The 19,164-nt window shown below is 38.4% G+C and overlaps 2 protein-coding genes across 8 annotated transcripts in view; one reads left to right on the top strand and one right to left on the bottom strand.

Annotated features, from left to right (window-relative positions):
* Positions 1 to 512: 512 nt before the first annotated feature.
* cfap90 (cilia and flagella associated protein 90) lies at positions 513 to 6,969 on the top strand. Its single transcript, XM_067611452.1, has 3 exons — positions 513 to 763; positions 3,210 to 3,326; positions 6,713 to 6,969. Exons 1-3 carry the CDS (start codon positions 647 to 649, stop codon positions 6,890 to 6,892), a joined length of 414 nt encoding a protein of 137 aa, XP_067467553.1. The 5' UTR covers positions 513 to 646; the 3' UTR covers positions 6,893 to 6,969.
* Positions 6,970 to 8,879: 1,910 nt separating this feature from the next.
* adcy2b (adenylate cyclase 2b (brain)) overlaps positions 8,880 to 19,164 on the bottom strand; it is a 48,309-nt gene continuing 38,024 nt past the window's right edge. For all 7 annotated transcript variants that reach the window (XM_067611458.1, XM_067611456.1, XM_067611457.1 and 4 more), the window contains 9 exons: positions 18,411 to 18,542; positions 17,343 to 17,518; positions 15,397 to 15,493; positions 12,311 to 12,469; positions 11,715 to 11,861; positions 11,417 to 11,524; positions 10,090 to 10,204; positions 9,829 to 9,953; positions 8,880 to 9,740 (listed from right to left, as the gene is read on the bottom strand). In XM_067611458.1, coding sequence (XP_067467559.1) covers positions 9,588 to 9,740; positions 9,829 to 9,953; positions 10,090 to 10,204; positions 11,417 to 11,524; positions 11,715 to 11,861; positions 12,311 to 12,469; positions 15,397 to 15,493; positions 17,343 to 17,518; positions 18,411 to 18,542 — 1,212 coding nt within the window. In that variant the 3' untranslated portion in view covers positions 8,880 to 9,587. The remainder of the gene's footprint in view (positions 9,741 to 9,828; positions 9,954 to 10,089; positions 10,205 to 11,416; positions 11,525 to 11,714; positions 11,862 to 12,310; positions 12,470 to 15,396; positions 15,494 to 17,342; positions 17,519 to 18,410; positions 18,543 to 19,164) is intronic.

Consider the following 19,164-nt stretch of genomic DNA (forward strand, 5'->3'; position numbering starts at 1 on the left):
AACAAATTCAAATAAGCTTTATTGACATGACAGATCAGAAACCTATATTGCCAGAGCAGTACAGAAAACTATTAACACTGACAGGTGATTAGCAGTAAATATACAGTAATATGCAAATATCAACAATCATATCAAATACAGTATAATAAAAGGCATTAAATAACAATTGCATTCAATTAAAGTCATGACCATACAGAGGAGAAAAGTTGTCCATAACGCATGGAAGGATTGAGTCCAGTAGATAGAAAAACATCTGCAGCTGTTACACATGTAATCACTCAAACATTTACTACAGAGCTTGTTTTTCTTAGTGTATGACAACAGTTAACATATATGCAGCTAATATTGAACACTGACTTTTCTCCACACATAGAGAGGGCAGTTTCTGAGGATCGGGGAGATGGATAAACTCAGGATACATATTTATTTTTTCAAAGAAAACCTCTCTAAAATAATTATGTCTCACAGTATAGCCAGGAAGTGACAGAGAGCATTTGAAGGCAGCACGTTAAACGTCAGTTGGAGCGGTATCCTAGCAACCACAGACGCGAGCGCCGTGTTTCGTCTATCTGGAGTTTCACTTTTCTGAAGCTTTTTTTTTGTTTTGTTTCTTTTGTTTTTTTGTTGTTGATTGTTAGCTAGGAAGATGGACGTATCACTCGAGGCACAAACTAAACCGCTTTCTACTTTGTCTCCATACGGTTACATCCCACCACGACGGAAGGACCCAAAAGAAATGTCGTACTTTAACAAAGAGTCCACGGTAACGTACAGTTACAGTGTTGGAACTACTTGTTGGTAGCCGCACTAGCTATAAGCTCACTTTTGCTTAAACTATCTGGAAAAGTGGGGGGGAAAATGAGTCATAACTTAGCCAGGTTATTAATCTGTGGAAAGGCCCAGACAAACGTTAATAAATTTAAATGCGTACATTAAATAATGAAAGTAGCTAAATCGATGAATATTCTCGAAATGTATCTACAAACGTGTCTCCAGCATAAGATATATTGTAACAAGCTACTATTACAACTTTTTCATTGTACTAGATGGTGATATGCCTGTTGTAAACTCAGTTAATGGACAAATCCACAGAAGTCAGTTTACATTAAGTAATGTGACACATTGTGACACATTGTGACACAATGTATCCCAACAACAAGAGGCTTGCTTTTAGGAATAAGGACTAAGTGCCACTAAGGTCAGTACAGAAGAAGGTGAAACAGAAACTCAACACAGCTAAAAGACAATACAGAGGAGGACTTCTGTAGAAATAATACGAATAAGCTGTGGGCCACTATGAAATCTATTACTAATAGCCTATGACTGCCACTAGAAAACCACTGCACACAATAGATGGCAGTACTATGACAAATGATTTGAACAACTTCTACATTAGGTTTGATTCACATGATTTCTCATTAGCAACATAACAATTGATGATTGTGTTTCAGGGATAGACATTAGTCCGGGAGAAGTCACAAGACTATTTAAAATGACAAACACCAATTAGGCAACAGGCGCTGACGGTGTCTCAGCTTTCCTTTTGAAACCATGTGCAGAGGATCTTACACCAGCCTGGCTCTCTGTTGATTCACACGCATACATCTCTCTGGAAAAACGGCAATCATTACTCCTCCTCCAAAAAAGCCTGTTCCCCCCAGGAAAATAATGACTATAGACCAGTAGCCCTGACCTCTATTATAATGAAGTGTCTGGAAAAGATAATGGTGTGGAAGCTGAAGTCAAACATAAATGGACAGCTAGATTCTTAACAGTTTGCCTGTAAAGAAAAAACACTGATAATGCAACACTGACCATAATACACTTTATTTTGCAACACCTTGAAAACCCCAAAGCCTCCTGACTCCACCAGACTGCTGTTTATAGACTCCAACTCTGCTTTTAACACCCTGCAGCCACACATCCTGCTCAGTAAACTCAGACACATGTTTGTTAACCTGTATATCATCATATATCATCAGGTGCTATCACTCATTTTTAACCAACAGGACTCAGCAGGTCTGAGTGAACCAGACGTTATCTAAGTCTAAAATCATTAACGCAGGCGTTTCTCAAGGATGTGTGAGTTCTCCAATTCTGTTTACATTACGTACATTAGTTTTCTGATGACACTGCTATCTATGGATACAGACACATTAGTTTGGACGTTAAAAAGTTTGTACAATGGTGTGATGAACCATCATCTCATTTCAAACACATTTTAAAGAAAAAAATGATTTTTGATCCAGGATTCTTCACTACTGGTCCATAATTCTTGTGAATTCTGTATGCACTAGGATACAACAGCAACTCAACTGTCTGCACAGACTCAGGGTGTGGTTGGACAGAGGGTAATGATGTTATTTTATCATGCTTTGATAGAGAGTTTATTACATTACGGAGTCTCAGCTTAGTTTGATAAGATATCAGTTAAGTTACAATCACAAATAAACATACTGATCTACACAGCAATGAGAGATATGGGGCTGAGGGAGTGTCCCTCCCTCCAGATCAGTTGGAGCAGACTACAGTTAAACAGGCTAGAAAATGATTGCTGACCCTTCCCATGTCCTGCATTCAGAATACAAACTGCTCCCATCAGGTAGACGCTACAGGGTTCCAATTAAATACAGGAAAAGATGCCTGAATGACTATAAAAACACTTTTATCCCTCTATCAGTGAATCTCCTAAATGCAAGACTAATGAAGTTGTGAAATCAGGGGCTGTGTTGCGCATATTTGAACACACTTTTTGCCTGCACTTGTCTGTGCTATGCACTTCATGTCTGTTGCTGCACCATAATTGTATGTTTCATGTCCAAGACAAATTTCCCAAGGGACAAATAAAGTAATCTTGAATCTTGATCTTGAATTAACCTTGAAGAACCTCTCTGAGCTGAAAAATATAAACAGTCCCAGGAGGGAATAACTCTTCTAAATTATACATTACCAAACTTAATTAGTTTGTTAGAGCAAACCATGAAAATATAGAATTTCATATTCAAGCCACAAACTGAACCTCTGTCCAATGAGGATATTACAGAAATAGTATGAGTCTCCGTATTGACTGACTCAAACTCTTTAAACCACTTTTGAGAATAGACGGTTGTGAATTTTGCCTTCACTTGCCAAAAGTGGCGAGACATGATCCCCCTCTGAGAGAGAACAGGCTGTGAATGCCAAACTGAACTGAGTCTCTTTACTGGCAGGCCCCAGAGGTCTCCATGTATGACCAAGTGTTCCACCAGGCTGAGGGTTATGACATGAGAGCGCACCGGGATGACAGGAGACACTACAAAGGAAGAGGACTAGACATATACGAGGAGGTAACGGCCACACTTTAGTGACCATTTCTGTTCTGAATTTATACTGTTTTAACTTGCTGATGAGCTTAAAATTTGAGTTAAATGAATCTGGAGCTGCAACGATTGATCGACAGAAAATGAATAGCCACCTATTTTGATAACCAATCAACCGCTTTGAGTCATTTTTAAAGAAGTAGTAAACTGATTATCTTTGGGTTGTGGACTGTTGGTCAGACAAAACGAGACATTTGAGGTTGCACCTTGGGCTTTGGGAAACAGTGATTGACATTTTTCACCATTTTTTACATTCAGTAGACCAAACTTAGCCCTAAATGAACCTGTCATGTTTATTTAACCTAGCTTCAGCAAGACATTTCACTTGTTCTGACATATCAGGAATTGTGATAAATTTCCACTGATAGTTCTGCTTTTTTGTATGTGAAGTATTCATGGATGATGTTGGATTTTATTTTATGCCCTGTTGATTGTACTGTATCTTGTAAAAACAAAATCAGAAGTGCATTGGATCAACAGAAACGGAACAGAAATGTTATTTATTTGATGAATTTTACATCCACTGAACCAATTCACCGAACCCGGCAATCCTACGAATGCAGGTTTGTCAGTAAAATGAACGAGCCATTCGTCAATTTCTCCTTTGTAGGACAGTTGTACTGACAGCTAAAGCATTAGATCAGAGTGCGCAGCACACAGAGCCACAGACAGAGATGATTTGAGCTGATCCTCCAGTCACATACTCAGGCTTATAATACTCATCATCATCATTGAAATGTGATGGGAACACACACACTGTAAATTTGATTAAAACTATTCCTTCCTTTTGAGATGAGCCACTATTGAATCAATGGGACTAAGCTATCAGGGATGTCTTTCACATTATCTTCCCCAAAAATGTTGAAAACGTGTTTATTACTGTAATCAAGTCAGGACTAATGTTCCAAAGAAATTAGGTCACACTAAAGTAATTAATCTTACATTCTTTTCATGTATCAAAATGTTGCTTTTAACTGAGTAGAAACGACATGAATAAGACTTTGAGCCTCTAGTCTGAATGATGCACAGCTGTTTTACAGTAAAGTGTAATGCAAACTTATTTTCCAGTAATGACGTCAATGGATATTACCTTATGACACTGACCACCTACACACTGGCCACACAGACCAGTACATTATAAGATTTACCTCTCTGCTCAGCTAATAATCCACCATATAATTCCTGCAGAAGTCCTTATTCTGGCAAACTTTTAAAGCTGTGGATGATATTAGCTTTTTGGAGTGTTTCATAGAAGGGAAAGGCAGTATATCATGAAAATAAATAAAGAGCATACATTTAAAGACGTTCTATATTTATAGGTCTGTTAACATTTTTCACCATGTGGTGCCCGACATATATCACAAAGTTTTATGACATTTGTTTATGACTCCTTTTGAAGCCATTTCATCTCTGTAGAGTAATTATTCATGTCAAGAAAACTAGCTCACAGTGAGTTTCTGGGTCACTGAAAGCAGAGAGAGTGGTGAACAAAGCAGCAACACACACACACACACACACACACACTGCTGAGCTTGTAATTACAGTGAGTTGAGTGGTAGCCTGTCAGTGTTGGTGACAGCTCCTGCTAAATTAGGACGTTTCTGTTACGCTATTCACGTTTTAATATGAATTAAAACCAATTTTTTTGTATAAACTGTTCAGATGATAATGGCAATGTGTCATTTATTTATTTTTTTGTGCCTGTTTCCACTGAAACTCTTGAAAATATAAACCCAGCGGTGAATCTGCCACAGAGAGGAGCAGGTACTATTTGCTCTGCCTGAAGTCAGAAGCTCACAGTGTTTCCAAAAATCTGTTTAAAAGGCTCACTGCTGCTCTGGGTAATATTTAACACATGTTCATTCAGTTTTTCCTATTACAACTTCATGATGTAGCTAATAGTTTCATTTGCTGGGACTATTTTCTTTCACTTCTGCCAATATTGCACACTATACCTCGATGCAAAGAAGAAGCTAAGTGAAACTTGAGGCAGAGAGGGACAGTCATCTTTTCATCTCAGCTCTGGCAGAGTGAGAGTACTTTTGCTTTAACTTGAATGATTGTGGTGATACCTAAGTGATGTATTAGAATAGTAGCAGGTTCAGTGCAGTCACTGAGTATAGCACCTTAAACTGTACACCGTCGGTACCTCTACTACTACTACTTCACAGGGAAAATTCTGGGCCCAAAAATGGTTTGATGAGTCAGCACAACAGCACCTGTAAACTGCTCGCTCTAAGTGCATTCTTTGCCATTTTAGCCATGAAATGTGAGCTAAATTTATAACTTTTAATCCTTTAAGTGGTGTGTTGGTTGGTCCACCACTTTGGCCCTGACTGAAATATCTCCACTACTACTGGATTAATTGCCATGACGTTTGTTACAGACATCCATGTTCCCCTCAGGATGAATTGTAATTACTTAAGTGACCCCCAAATATAGGGCTGCAACTAACAATTATTTCCATTACTGATTCATCTGCCAATCAATTTCTCAATAAATTGTTTAGTCTATAAAATATCAAAAGTAGCTAAAAATGCTCTTTATTATTTTGCCTTTTATTATGTCAAGGTGACAACAATATTTGTATTACTGTCCTATATGACAAAGAAAAGCAGCAAATCCTCATGTTTAAGGAGCTGGAACCAAAGAAAGTTTGGCTTTTTTGCTCGAACAGTAACTGAAATGATTAATAAACGAACAAAATAGTTTCTGATTAATTTTCTCCAGATCGACCAAACAGTCTCAGTTGTACCTTGTGTTTAGCAAATGTTAGCATGCTAACACGCTAAGCTAAGATGAGGACCATGGCAAGTATTACACCTGCTAATCATCATGACAACATGACATGTTCATTGTCAATGTGAGCAAGTTAGCATGCTGGCGTTAGCATTTAGCTCAAGACCGCCAATATGACCTCCAATACGTCACTGATGTATTAGACCACCAACATGTTTTGAGTTTAATTTATAGAAAATGGTCACAATTTAAACACCAATCACAATATTGGTCAGAAAAATACAGTATGCTTTTCACAGTAGATATTTTGAATTGTCATAGCAGGAAAAGCACAGGTGGAATTAACACAGTACTTAACAATGGCTTTGTTCCATTTATGTATCCCAGTAAGTCAGACCAGTGAGAAAACATAAACAATACCTGAACCCTGGAGTTGACACACCTTACACCTACTATTACACCTGTGCTATTCCTGCTTTGGCATGCCAAAATGTTTGCTGTGACAAAATCCTATGTGATATTTCTCCCACTCCTCGCTGCTACAGCACCTCCAAGAAAAACTGTGTGCGACATAAAAACGTATCTCTCTGCCTTGTTGTCCTGCTCAACCACAGGAGAAGTCCCGAGTTGTGCCAGTGAGATCCTCCTCAGACTACGGCCGCCGTCCTGCTCCTGTCCTCTACCAAACAGGCCGGCAGTACGCACGTGTGGCTTGCATAAAAGCTGAATTTTTCATGAAGAACGGGATCATCTGGAATGTGGCTGAAGGATACGGATCAGTGGCCCCCATTTGAAGTATCGCAGCATGAGATGAAAGTGTTTGTTCTCACCATGAAGGCATTGAATAATAAACCAGTGTTGTAGTGCGTCAGTTTCAGTTCAGTTAACTTTTTAATTCAGACCACGTGTCCATAATGAGAAAAACATAACATTTAATCAGATGACATTTAAATATGATATATCACTGTATAACGTGCAGGTAATTAGCAAGACAAACCATTATTTTTTCTGTCTCAATAAAGCTTGAAGAACAAAACTGAAAATATGGAGACTTTGACATTTTCCAGGAGGCTCAAGCTTATTCTATCAGTATGATGGAACCATATAAAGGTTCAGGTAGTACAGACAGTCTATAAATCCAAAAAATGTCTTCCAGTTATTGCAGCTCAGTATTACACATTATATCAAAATTGATTTCTGCCCTCAGTAAAATGTTGTTCTCAGTAAGAAACTGACATGATTTCTCTATTGAACAAACCTCTGACTATATGTTTGAAACACTGGACTTTCCTACTCGAATAGCTGTGTTTCTAAACCTAATAAGAGATTAAAGAGGTTAATTGCCTCTTTAAAAACCCACAATCTTGAGCAGATTTCATATTTGCCATTATACATTACCTGTATTTAATCTCCCTCTGTTTTCTCCCCTGCACTGTGATTTTATGTTACCATTGCCTTATGCATCACTAACCTCTTTGATTTGCAAGTTCTTGGATCCCTTTTGTGTGTAAATTTTGAACCCACGCAAGTGAGACCAGCCTCCTACATAATAGGATTTTTTTGAGGACAGACATCTCTCATTTGCTTGGCTTTTGTTATGTGACAGAAAGAGACCCTTTATTCTTAGAGAGGGTGCAGTATTTCAAACTGTTGGATATTGTGTTTGTTTAAGAGGATTAGGAGCTAATACATGGGGCGGTGGTTCAAAAGTAGAAAGATAAAGTAGCATAGTAAAATGAACATTTTGTCATACAAGTTATTATCTTGTAACAAAAGCCTTTATAAAACAATGGTTTCACATCTTAAACATGAGTCATCCTTAGACTTCTGAAGAGTGAGTGTAGCTCATTGCATCTTGGTGTATTGCAGCTGTACAGTCTTTATTTATTACTCCATGTATTTGCTATATGGATATTTTCAGAATATTCATATTATGTATATTATATTAAATTATATACATGTTCTACTGATAAGTTTTCATACAAACAAACACAAAGTATTAACTGTAACAGTTGTAGTTGTAAGTTAGGTTTGATAGTAAGACATATACTATTTATAATGTATCACTGTGTTATATTTAAAGGAATACTTTGTCAGTTTGTAAAAAAACAACAACAGTTGTTTGATACCACTTTCATTTATTTCCATTAAATAAAAGGCTACAGCCAGCAGCTGGTTAGCTTAGCGTAGAATAAAGACTGGAAACAGCTAGCCAAGCTCAGTTCAAAGGTCAGCACTCACTAATTAACATCTCAGCACTCATTAATTAACATCTCGTCTGTTTAATCCACAGAAAAACCAAAGTGTAAAAACAATATTTTCCCGTTTCCAGTCTTTGTGCTAAGCTAAGCTAAATGGCTGCTAGTTGTAGCCTTATATTTAATGCACAGATATAAAAGTGGTATCAGTCCCTCTCATGTAACTCTCTGACAAAAAGTGGAAAAATAAGCGTATTCCCCAACTATTCCTTTAAAGAAAACAATATAATACCATTAAAGAAATCTACCTTATGATAGATGGTAATATTGCCACTGTATAAATAGAGACAAGCATTACTAATGCATTCTGGGGGTTTTGTTTGGTGACGGCATTGAATACAACTGCCAAATGAGAGCCTGTATTGTCTCTAATCATTCAAACTAATGACCTTACAGGCTTTTGACTCTATTGTGAATGAATCCTGTGAATGTTCATAATGTGATAAGTACACTCATGTTTTTAGAGCACCAAAACAAAGACACAAAGACAATGGATCTCAATTTATATACAAATGTTTAATGAATAACAAAAGGATGGCAGTGAACATTTACACACATTGCTGTTGGTTTGGCTCCAGATGGATTATAAAAAAGAAACCTTTACTTTCCTCTTGAATCCTGTGCCTGAGTCCACCTACTCTTCAGTGGGACACGAACACAGCTCTAAAGCTATAAATACAATTCACAGGTTTTGGCAAACTACCCATCACACTGGCAATTTGTTGGCATCCACTGCTCTATATGACAATAAACTATTGTAACATCCATTTGGAATAAAATGGAACAAACCGACTCACAGTGCCAACCAGGCAGATATATAAAAAAAAAAAAAAAAAACACAGCTCGGCAGGCAGCTCAGATTAGCTCCACACCACTACTATTGTACAGATGGGTGACTGCGGTCCTTGAGAGCTGCACTAATTTAGCAAACCTCTCTTTAGTCAGGCACTCCTTTAGACAGTGAAGAGACTCCTTGGAGCGAAGTCTTTGTTACACTTGAGATGTGAAAAACCATCCAAAGTGCAGCGTTGAAGGACCGTGGCGGTGCACCTCAGCCCTGCTCTACATTGTGTTGCTAAGGACAAAAGTGGTTCTTGACAATTGTCTATCCATTGTACTGCTGGCTTCTGGTAATGAGCTTTAGTTAAGGAGCATGACGAATCACCTCTACGGCCACCTTGTGTGTGTGATTGTGTTCTCAAGTCTGTTCGGTGGGTAAGTGCGTTAATGCTCAAGGCATCACAGTCCCTTGTGACAGAGATCGGGTCATCTCTGTGTGAACAAAGTAGGTCTTCAGCTCTCCTTTGCCCTTCACATTGATGATGCCACGACATGAACACATGTACCCTAGTGTTGATAAGATACTACTCGTCTCCTCTGTTACCTGCATGGAAAGAAAGAAACGTGACTAGAACTAAGAAGTTCACTAGCACATTGGAAGACAAGCACCTGTATTATGTAAGACATCTCACCTGTATTTTGCCCAGTACCCCAGTGGTCTCCATCCTACTGGCCACGTTCACACTGTTTCCCCAGATGTCATACTGAGGTTTTTGCGCCCCAATAACACCTGCAATCACTGGCCCGTGATTTATACCTAGCCAAAGGAACACAACATCACAAATCATATGGCTAATTCTTTAGAATGAGAGATCATCGACATTAATTTTCACTTATTAAAGGGAAAAAACTAGTTTGTGCACGTTATTTATGCTGTGAAGAAATATTCTCACCAATTCTGAGTCTGAAGTCGTTGAAGGAGTGTTTGTTGATGACGTCTAGCTTCCCAACCAGAGCAAAGGCAAACTCCACCATGGTGCCTATGTGCATGTTCTGTCTGTCATGTTCCTGAGGAAAATGCATAGGGGGAGAAAATAAATTAAAGGTGCTATATGAACAATGTTTAGACATCAATATGCCATTTTCAAATGAACAGTAATAACTTATAATACATAAAGACTATGATCAACATGGCTGATAATCTCTATTTCATACCAGTGGGATCATTATTAATGCTTTTAAATTTAAATTTGTTTCCTGTTGCGTCTTTAATCACAAGTTTTCTCTTTTGACTTTACACTTTGAATCTGATATTTGTGGCTCTGCATGCACAAGAGGAACATCAGTCTATTCCTTTTTGTGCTGCAAATCAACACAAATTTGCCACAGTTGTCATTTCAGCCAACAAAATCAATGTTCAATGAGAAATGAGCAGCCTGCTTTCGTCTACTTTTGTGTGAAATCAAAGAACCATTATTTCAAAAATGACTACGATTTTTGAGTGGGAAATCTGCCACCAGTATAAGATAAGATAAGATGCACTTTATTGTCCCCTTAGATATATTTTTCCTGGGTTCAGTGTTGATGCATCACAAAACATTTATCTCCCAAGCAAACTTACATACATACATACCGCACAACATTCATGCAAAAACAAACTAACAAAAAAAAAAACACATATCACTGTAAATCACTGTAAACTGCATTATGTGTCATGCTAGGACAGAGAGCTAGACAGGTGTGGCAACAGTAAATAAGCTGCTTAGTGAACGCTCAATTAAGCAGATTTCCTTCCAATGAGGCAGATTTTATTTTTACAAAGCAATTTTCTGCCACATTTCTGAGTGATGATCTCATTTGCATCCAGTGACTGCACTGATGTATTCAAATGAGTGTAGTAATGAATCACTGATGCTTATTTGTGGCACATTTAAGGAGCAACCCACACAACGCTTGGACAGCAATAAATACTTTGATGCTTAAGCTTGATCCTGTTTTGTGACCATGAATGAAAAATGATGAGTTTATTGAATATGAGCTTAGGCTGCCAAAACAGTTGTGGCCCACTGAAATGTGGTAAGCATGTGCAAAAAGGCTCTTGTTCTCTGCCTGGTCCTCTATTATCAAACATAAGCTCATAATAAAGCTGGTAGTAGAAGCTGTAACTCCATAGCCGGTGTGTCACTGTGTATCTGATATGGAGGAATCATTAAACACTGTGTGTCTGTCCATGTATGTCCATGTATGTGCACGTGTGTGAAAATGAGTGTAAGAGCGTGCCTGTGCGCACTCTGGTCCCGGTGTCACATTGAGTCCAGTTGCAGCCATGTAGGTGCTACCGATGGTCTTTATCTTCTCCACTCCGCTGAACTTGGGTTTGGAGAGCAGCTGAGGACACATGAGGAAGTTAGTGGATCACATAACACAAACAGAAACAGGAAATAACACCAGCTATCAGCTAAATACTTGGCACTTTTACATATTACTTCTCTGACTACTTTGGTGCGCAACCACCCGGTGTGTTTCCATCTCAAAAAAGAAGCAGACAGCCAGGAGTATCAATATGAGAGGAGTTTACCTCATCAAAGTCTGCTATGATCTCGTTGAGGAGACGGAGGCACTCCAGTCCTTCCTTATTGACATCAGACTCGGTATAAAACTCTTTGAAGTCTGGGATGGAGGCGAACATCACACACACCGACTCGTATGACTGATGATAAAGGTCCTGATAACAAGCAAGCAGACGATAACAGCTGGATGTGTTGTATTGATCGAGCACTGATGAAGGAAAGTTAAAGACGTACGTGTGGTCTGTGGTTTCAGATGAGTTTCAACCACAACTGACACTAACTCTTTAAATAAATATGATAAAACTTTAATCATCTATGTGGAGACTCTGAGTCACTGCAGCAGATGTAAGCAAAACGAACAAAAGTTTACTGAACTAATGAATTACGGAGAAATAGAGTACGCTAGGAGAGTATGCTACATCACAGCTTGCACAGGAGTAAGAAGAGTTGAGAAAATGAAAGAATATGCTGAAAAAAGGTATGAATTAAAAGCACATATAGAATATTTACATTTAATTATATATTTTCTTTTTAAAGACATAGATAAAGCATGATAATTAAGAACCACAAACTGACATATTGTAAATATCAATTGTGAATGTACCTCATTCTTCCAGTTGCGACCCAGGAAGTGTTCGGCGACGTGGGCGGGTAGAACGTTCTCCAGCAGAACCCGGTTGAGGTTCTCCATGGTTTCGATCTCCTCACACTCCCTCTTGAACTTGTCCCTCCACAGGAAGTCCAACCTACAGTAATATTCATTCTGTTACAGGAGGACACAGAGTAAAGAGACACCGGCGTCATTCACACCCAGCACTCTGCTCCAGAGATACAGGCCACAGTGGAAACGTACACCAACAGCAGGAAAAAAACAAACAAAACAAAACTGAAAGCTTGTCATTTTTAATCTACAGTTAAACGTTCATATTTAATGAGGACTGGAGGTCGATCTGAGAAGCATCATTGTAATTGGTATTCCTCTATGATATGTGAGCATTTCTAAGAGGTGGACTTTGCCGACAAATTTATAGGATATCTGGGAAAACCTAACCAACTGAAACTAAAGGCGTGCTTGGTATTCATGGAAAACTAATGTCCCAATAAGGCGACAATGAAACAGTGCGAGAAGCTCCGCTCTCATTGCTCAAGGATACAGTAAGCAGACCGACCTGTTTTGCATAAAAGATAGCCACTACTTTTTTTTTTTTCTTGGTTTGGTTATTCATGCTTGAGGGAGTTTTGAACACATCTAAATATGTCAGCAAGACTCATCTATCGGGGTCAAAACGTCCCAGGAATGTGTGTTTGTGCATCAGACAGGGGTCCCCTGAACACACCATCATAATGCTCGTATATATCCGAGAGCTCCGGGCTACCTGTGGGCTGGTCCCTGCAGTGTTTATGGATGTGTGTGGGTGCGTATCCGGTCTCCTGTGAGAGATATTTCATATGTGTGGTTAGCTGTCTGGATGATGTATGTGTGCACTGAATATCTTTCCCTTGAGATTAAAGTATGGTGCCAATTACCAGACTCCTACAGTGTAGGCTTACATACACTGAGATCTGCTATAGTGTTGATAGCTTGAGGCCAAAATAGAAATGAAGGCTAGCTTTCCAGACTCTTAGGATGGTTAGTCTGAATCACTTGTATGTATACGTATGTATATTTGCTTCTCTTGCGGAGACTGGAGCTCCGGTACTTTCAGGAGTCCAGAAAGTAGGCCAGGGGAGAAGAATCTCATTCCAGATGCCGTTTAGAAACCAGCTAACAAGACTGTAAATGAGCTTTGCTCCATCGTGCATCTGTTCTTGAGGGATGAATTACAGATGCCTTCGTTCTTCTAACCTGATTTCTCCTCCCTCTGACTAAATGGCTGGGAATTGGCTCACTAGAGTTGACAATGAAATTTTGCAAGGCAAAATATGTTAGCATGTAAAATGCAATCTTCAGCCTTCTGCCCTCATATCTGGTACACATTTATGCACTTCTGCGTCAAGGGCCACGGGTGACGCCACTTTGAGCACCTTTTGACCTGTTTCCAGAATTATTTTGATGACAATGAAGTCTGGGCAAAACTTAAATTTTAAATCCCACATAAAGGGGTCAGCTTTCTTTCATTTAAGAAATATTGCAAAGGTATGGCCATTCTTATCCCCACAAGATGCTGAAAAACTTGTTCATGCGTTTATATCAAGTAGATTAGACTTCTGAAATGCTCTTTTCACCGGTCTTCCAAAACAATCCATTGATAAACTACAATTAATTCAGACCTGTGCTGCCAGGCTTTTAACTAGAACAAGAAAAAGAGAGCATATCACCCCAGTTGAAGCTAACATGCACTGGCTCCCAGTGTCTTTTAAGATTGATTTTAAAGTTCTTTTACTTATTAACAAGGCTCTTAACAGTTTGGGACCAGCCTACATTACTAATTTGTTGTTTTATAATCCTTCATGGTCTCTTGGCTCCTCTCCTGTTTTTTAAATACAAAAAATCACACAAATAAGAAAATTGGCAGCTCAGCCTTTTATGCACCAAAACTATGGAATTCCCTGCCCAAGGAAGAGATGCAAGCTCTGTGAACATTTTTAAATGACAATGGAAAACTTATTTATTCAACATTGCTTTCAACCAACTGTCACTGTTGGTTCCTCTGTTTTATTCTTATCTTTTACATATTTTATTGTTCGTATGCCTTCCTTTGTTTTATTTCTATTTTTGACATATTCTGTTGTTCTTAGCGTACCTGTTCTTGCTATTTGCTGCCTCTTTGGTTTGTTATTCATTTGATTGCTTGGTTTTATTGTGCAGTATTTGTACTTGTTTTGATTTGCCTGTTTTTAGGTATTCTCTTGTTTCTTCACTTTATTGTAAAGTACTTTGAGCTACATCCCCTGTATGAAAGGAGCTATATAAATAAAATTTATTCATTATTATTATAATTGATGAAGCATTTTACTGTGCTGATTTACACCCAAACAGCATCCGGAAGAACGAAACCAATTACCCCCCGACAGACTTTGATAAAAGCACAACCCTAAATAAGATGTGACAGCAACAAAGAGTTTTACACAGCAAAGTTGTGTTTCCAAAACAAAATGCTCCCCTCCCATCTGGTGACAGTGACCCAGAATGAGAACAACACAATGAGCTGTTTGGACTGACTGTGGCTCTCTGGGGAGCCCCGGTTTTGGGTACAGAGACTCTAGAGGGAGTCCTCCCGTCCAGAACATCTGTTTCGGGGTTAGAGCTGATGGCTGGTACCCCGAAAAAAAGATAAAACACGCACATGAAATCTGTGTCAGCTGAGTTTAGTTCTCATATGAACTAAAGATGACACAGAGGAGATGGAAGCAACGCTACAAAAATGCCCATCTGAACAAGTATTTTGATCTTCTGTCATATTGAGCCAAATCCTTGAACGCAGTTTCATTTGCTACCAAAATTTGGTGTGGAAATCATTTTAAATCCACTGATGTAATATCTCTTGAAATGATCTCCTTCACTGGCGAAGATGTTCAGCAAAAAAAGATTCTGTAACAGCACTGAATGACCTAATCAGATAGATACAGTATATCTGTAGTGAATGACCCAGGGAAAGTTATAGTTTATACTGAAATTTGTTTACTATTACATTGTGATAATAGCAATATAGTGAAGTTATATCATTGTGGTTTAATAAAACTACTGACCTGCCTGGCTAATACCAGCAGGGTGATGAAGAAGATGAAGAGAGACACAGAGCCCATGGTCTTCAGGTCTTTCAGGACTCCTGGTCTGGAGAGAGAGCTAAAGAGAGAAAGAGAGAGAATACTATCATCATGATGTTGATCGCCTGCTGTCAAAGTCTGGTGATATTTTAGATTTTTCTTATTGTCAACAAATCCCATTAAAAGACAAAAAAACATTCATTAACTGATCCTACTGGCAATCTTATTCATCTGTGTCAAAGAGCTCTGTTGTTATCCAATAACACATCAATGAGCCACATTGTTGAACTGGGTGACATGTTCCTTCATCACGATGAACATGGAGACTAGTTTATTTTGAGTCAATCAAACATACTATACACCACCCACTGCTGTAAGTACTCACCAGAGCACCAAATGTGTAGTAAATGTAAAAATCCCCTTTTTACTTTGCTTACTGAAAAACTACAGTGCCCAGTTGTTACAGGGAACGATTTAGCCTTTTGGAAAATCTGACTATAAATGTGCGACTCATTTTTTAAGATTTTTATCTTCTATAGGAACCAGCTGGTTTAGGGTTAAGTATTCAGATGGGCTAAACTACACTAAACGCATTGTTGGTTTTGGTCTTTTCATGAAATTTACTGGAAGTAGGAAAATGAACACCAGCCTCATTGTTTAAAGGAACATGCTGCTATTAGCATGTTGTAGCCATTACTTTATTGTGTGGTGAAATGCAGACTAATCTGAAAAGTGCATGCATCATTACCACACAATATTAATGTAAATTCTACAATACTGAATGAGAGACAAAGGTCAGTGTGATGAATAACCAGACTCTACTTCATACTGTTGCTGTTATTGTTACTGTTGTGCTTAAATTGACAGAATTAAATGGCTCCCTAGAATTTAGGAAAAAACATGTTAAAAAATGTCAAAAAACTATGTTTGCCTCGGAAAATGATGAACAATAATGTATCCATGACTGGTAGTAAATAGACATAAACATGAAAAGACACAGATATGATCCTTTAAATGTTATTTATCTGTTTGTACCAGTCTCATTAGTCACTATAATAACTGATCCATCCAGACAATCAGTTGTAGATGTAAATGGAAAAATACAGTAAAATAAGACTTTATTAATAAAAAAAAAAAAAAAGTGTATATATAATTTTAGTCTCAGTAAGATTTTATGTGTGATATATATATTCTTACTGTTCATACTGCTGGTATGGTGAGCATCAGCTTGCATTTACTGCTGTACTTTAGAGGGTAGAGATATAACTTTATACCATGAATTCATACCCGCCAGTACTGTCAAAAACATCCTTTGAGGGAACTGAAGTGTGAATGAAGGTTTGTCAAGAAACAAAGCAGATTTATTCAGCAGTCCTCGTCTATCCTCCTTTTATTTACCTCTGCATCGCTGCTCGTGTTTATATGTCTTTGTGCTCTGGCAACAGCAATATAATATCTTCATGCAAATAAAGCCATGGTGAGACAGAGAGAAAAATGAGAGCGAGAAAAAAGTATTTCTTCAGTCTATCTCAGTGCCCCTAAAACTTTTTGCATAATGGGATTTTTTTTCCAGCAGTGAGACTCAAGCTGTCAGTCAAATGTGAAAAATGAATTCAGCTCCATAAACAGAAACTACTGTATTTCATGCTGCCACTCATCATCCTCCTCTCTGTGGGTTACTCCTGATAGACAGTTGGATGGGATATTGCCACCTCAGCAATACTCCTCCACTGAAGACCAGGGTCCGGTCTCATTAGTCATTTTAATAGGCTGTGCTCGGCTGAGCGGGCTGCAGGGTCAGAGGGGGAGCAGAGGGTTTCAAACAGAAAGTGTTGACCTTAAGTGGGCATAATAATTGTTTCATTATTGCCTCGATTAGAGAGGAGAGACTGCGTGAGACAGAGTGAGCGTGCACTGTTTGCAGGTACCTTTCCAGTGTTTTGTTCACATATGGCGCAGTGCTAAATCCATCCAGCCTGGTCTGGAGGATGATGATGTTGTAGATCACCACGGCAACCAGCATCACCACCATCTTCAGCTCATAGTTGATCCTCAGGAACACCGAGCACGACACCAGACCCAGTATACAGCAGTAGATAAAGTACTGAAGACAGAAAGAGAGAACACATAATCCAAATGTGCATTCATTACTCTTCATATGTTTTCTTTTCTCAAAATGTAAGTGTTGTACACAATGTACTGTCTGTACTGAGCTGAGGAAAAAGACTGAAATGTGGCTTTATTTGTTCAGTGTACCATGTTGGCTGCAGTAAGTGTGCTGCTGTAAGAGCGGTGAGTAAGCCAGAACACAGATAGAAAGCAAGAGCAAAACTAGAGTTTGCATACTGACAGCAAGAAATATCAATATTTTTATATAACAATTATATATTCTTTATGTAATAACTGAGAATGAAACAAATATCAATTCTGTGAGCCTATAGTGTGTGAGAAGGCCTCTACTATGCTTATTAAGAATTAACCAGCCAATGAATGAATGCCTTGAGCTTTAAGAATTCCCCTATATGTGGGACAAGCTGGCGCCACTGATGACAAAAATAAATATGTTGGCTTCCCTGGTTGTCTTCTTCCTGCTTGGTGAGAAATGTAACCAATCCACTTAACAGATTTGAAATGGTTAAAAGTTTCCTCGTGAAACTGGGAACAATTAACATGGCTGTCTCTTTGATTCATTTCCTTTTATGGTAAAGAGACAGGGCTGTGTAACAGTGAACAATCAGAGACATTGCTTCAACAAATGCCTAGCAGCAGGTTTATTCACATGTTCACACCAACATGTGAGCAAATTATTTGTAATTAAAGTTATACAAGGACATTTCCCTATATGTAACAATGTATTTTGAATTGAAATTTGTGCAGTTTTAGATACATATCAACTAATTTTAGCTGTTCATGGGATACTGGTGGTAGGTAATTTGACTTTTATTTAACACAGTTAATATTTTAAGCCTCTTACAACGTCTCACTTTTGTACTTACTGGCAGGTACAACCTGATTTTGTGTCCTGTGTTTTCTTCCTGGCAGACCCCCAGGCTGTCATTGGTTAGATTCACAGGTGGAATAGTTGTCGGGTCTTTTTCCATGGATCCTCCACAATCCTCCACAAAGAACTGATAAACAAGGAAACAGGATAAGGGGGACACATTTTGACCCATTGCTTTAGTGCCAGAGCAGCAACAACTGACGTTTGTGGTGTAAAGCTCTGACCAGAAGACAAATTACTGCCAGCATTTATCAGTCTTTGGCTACAAACTATGTAATCTTTTGATAATGTGGAGAGATGAGCAGAGCTGGAGGTATCTGAATGTGGTAACATTTCCAATTAAAACCTTACACCTATAACACATTATATATTGTGAAGGAATGAAATAAGAATACAGGAATTAAATATTTGTATTGAGTGCAGTTTGAAACACCAGTTCTATTTCTTTATTTTTCCTCCTACAGAGGAACAGCAGCAGGCTGATTAATAAAAGAACAGCAGTCATACTCTGCAATTATAGCAGAGACAGAGATAGACACATTCAGGTCTCAGGAACATTAATAAAACTAGTGAATATGAAAACAAAAATGTTAAGAATTTGCTGGTAGTTTGTATATTCAGCCTGTGTAAACCAGTGGCACTGTTTTCTTGTAAATATTATTAGGTATACACTGGTGTGTGTTGTGTTTTGAATTGCTGTGACTTAAAGTGATTAAGACTACACCACAAGAGCTGTGGAGATTTATTGT

Source organism: Thunnus thynnus, chromosome 15 (assembly GCF_963924715.1).
Source record: "Thunnus thynnus chromosome 15, fThuThy2.1, whole genome shotgun sequence".
Taxonomy (NCBI): Eukaryota; Metazoa; Chordata; class Actinopteri; order Scombriformes; family Scombridae; genus Thunnus; species Thunnus thynnus.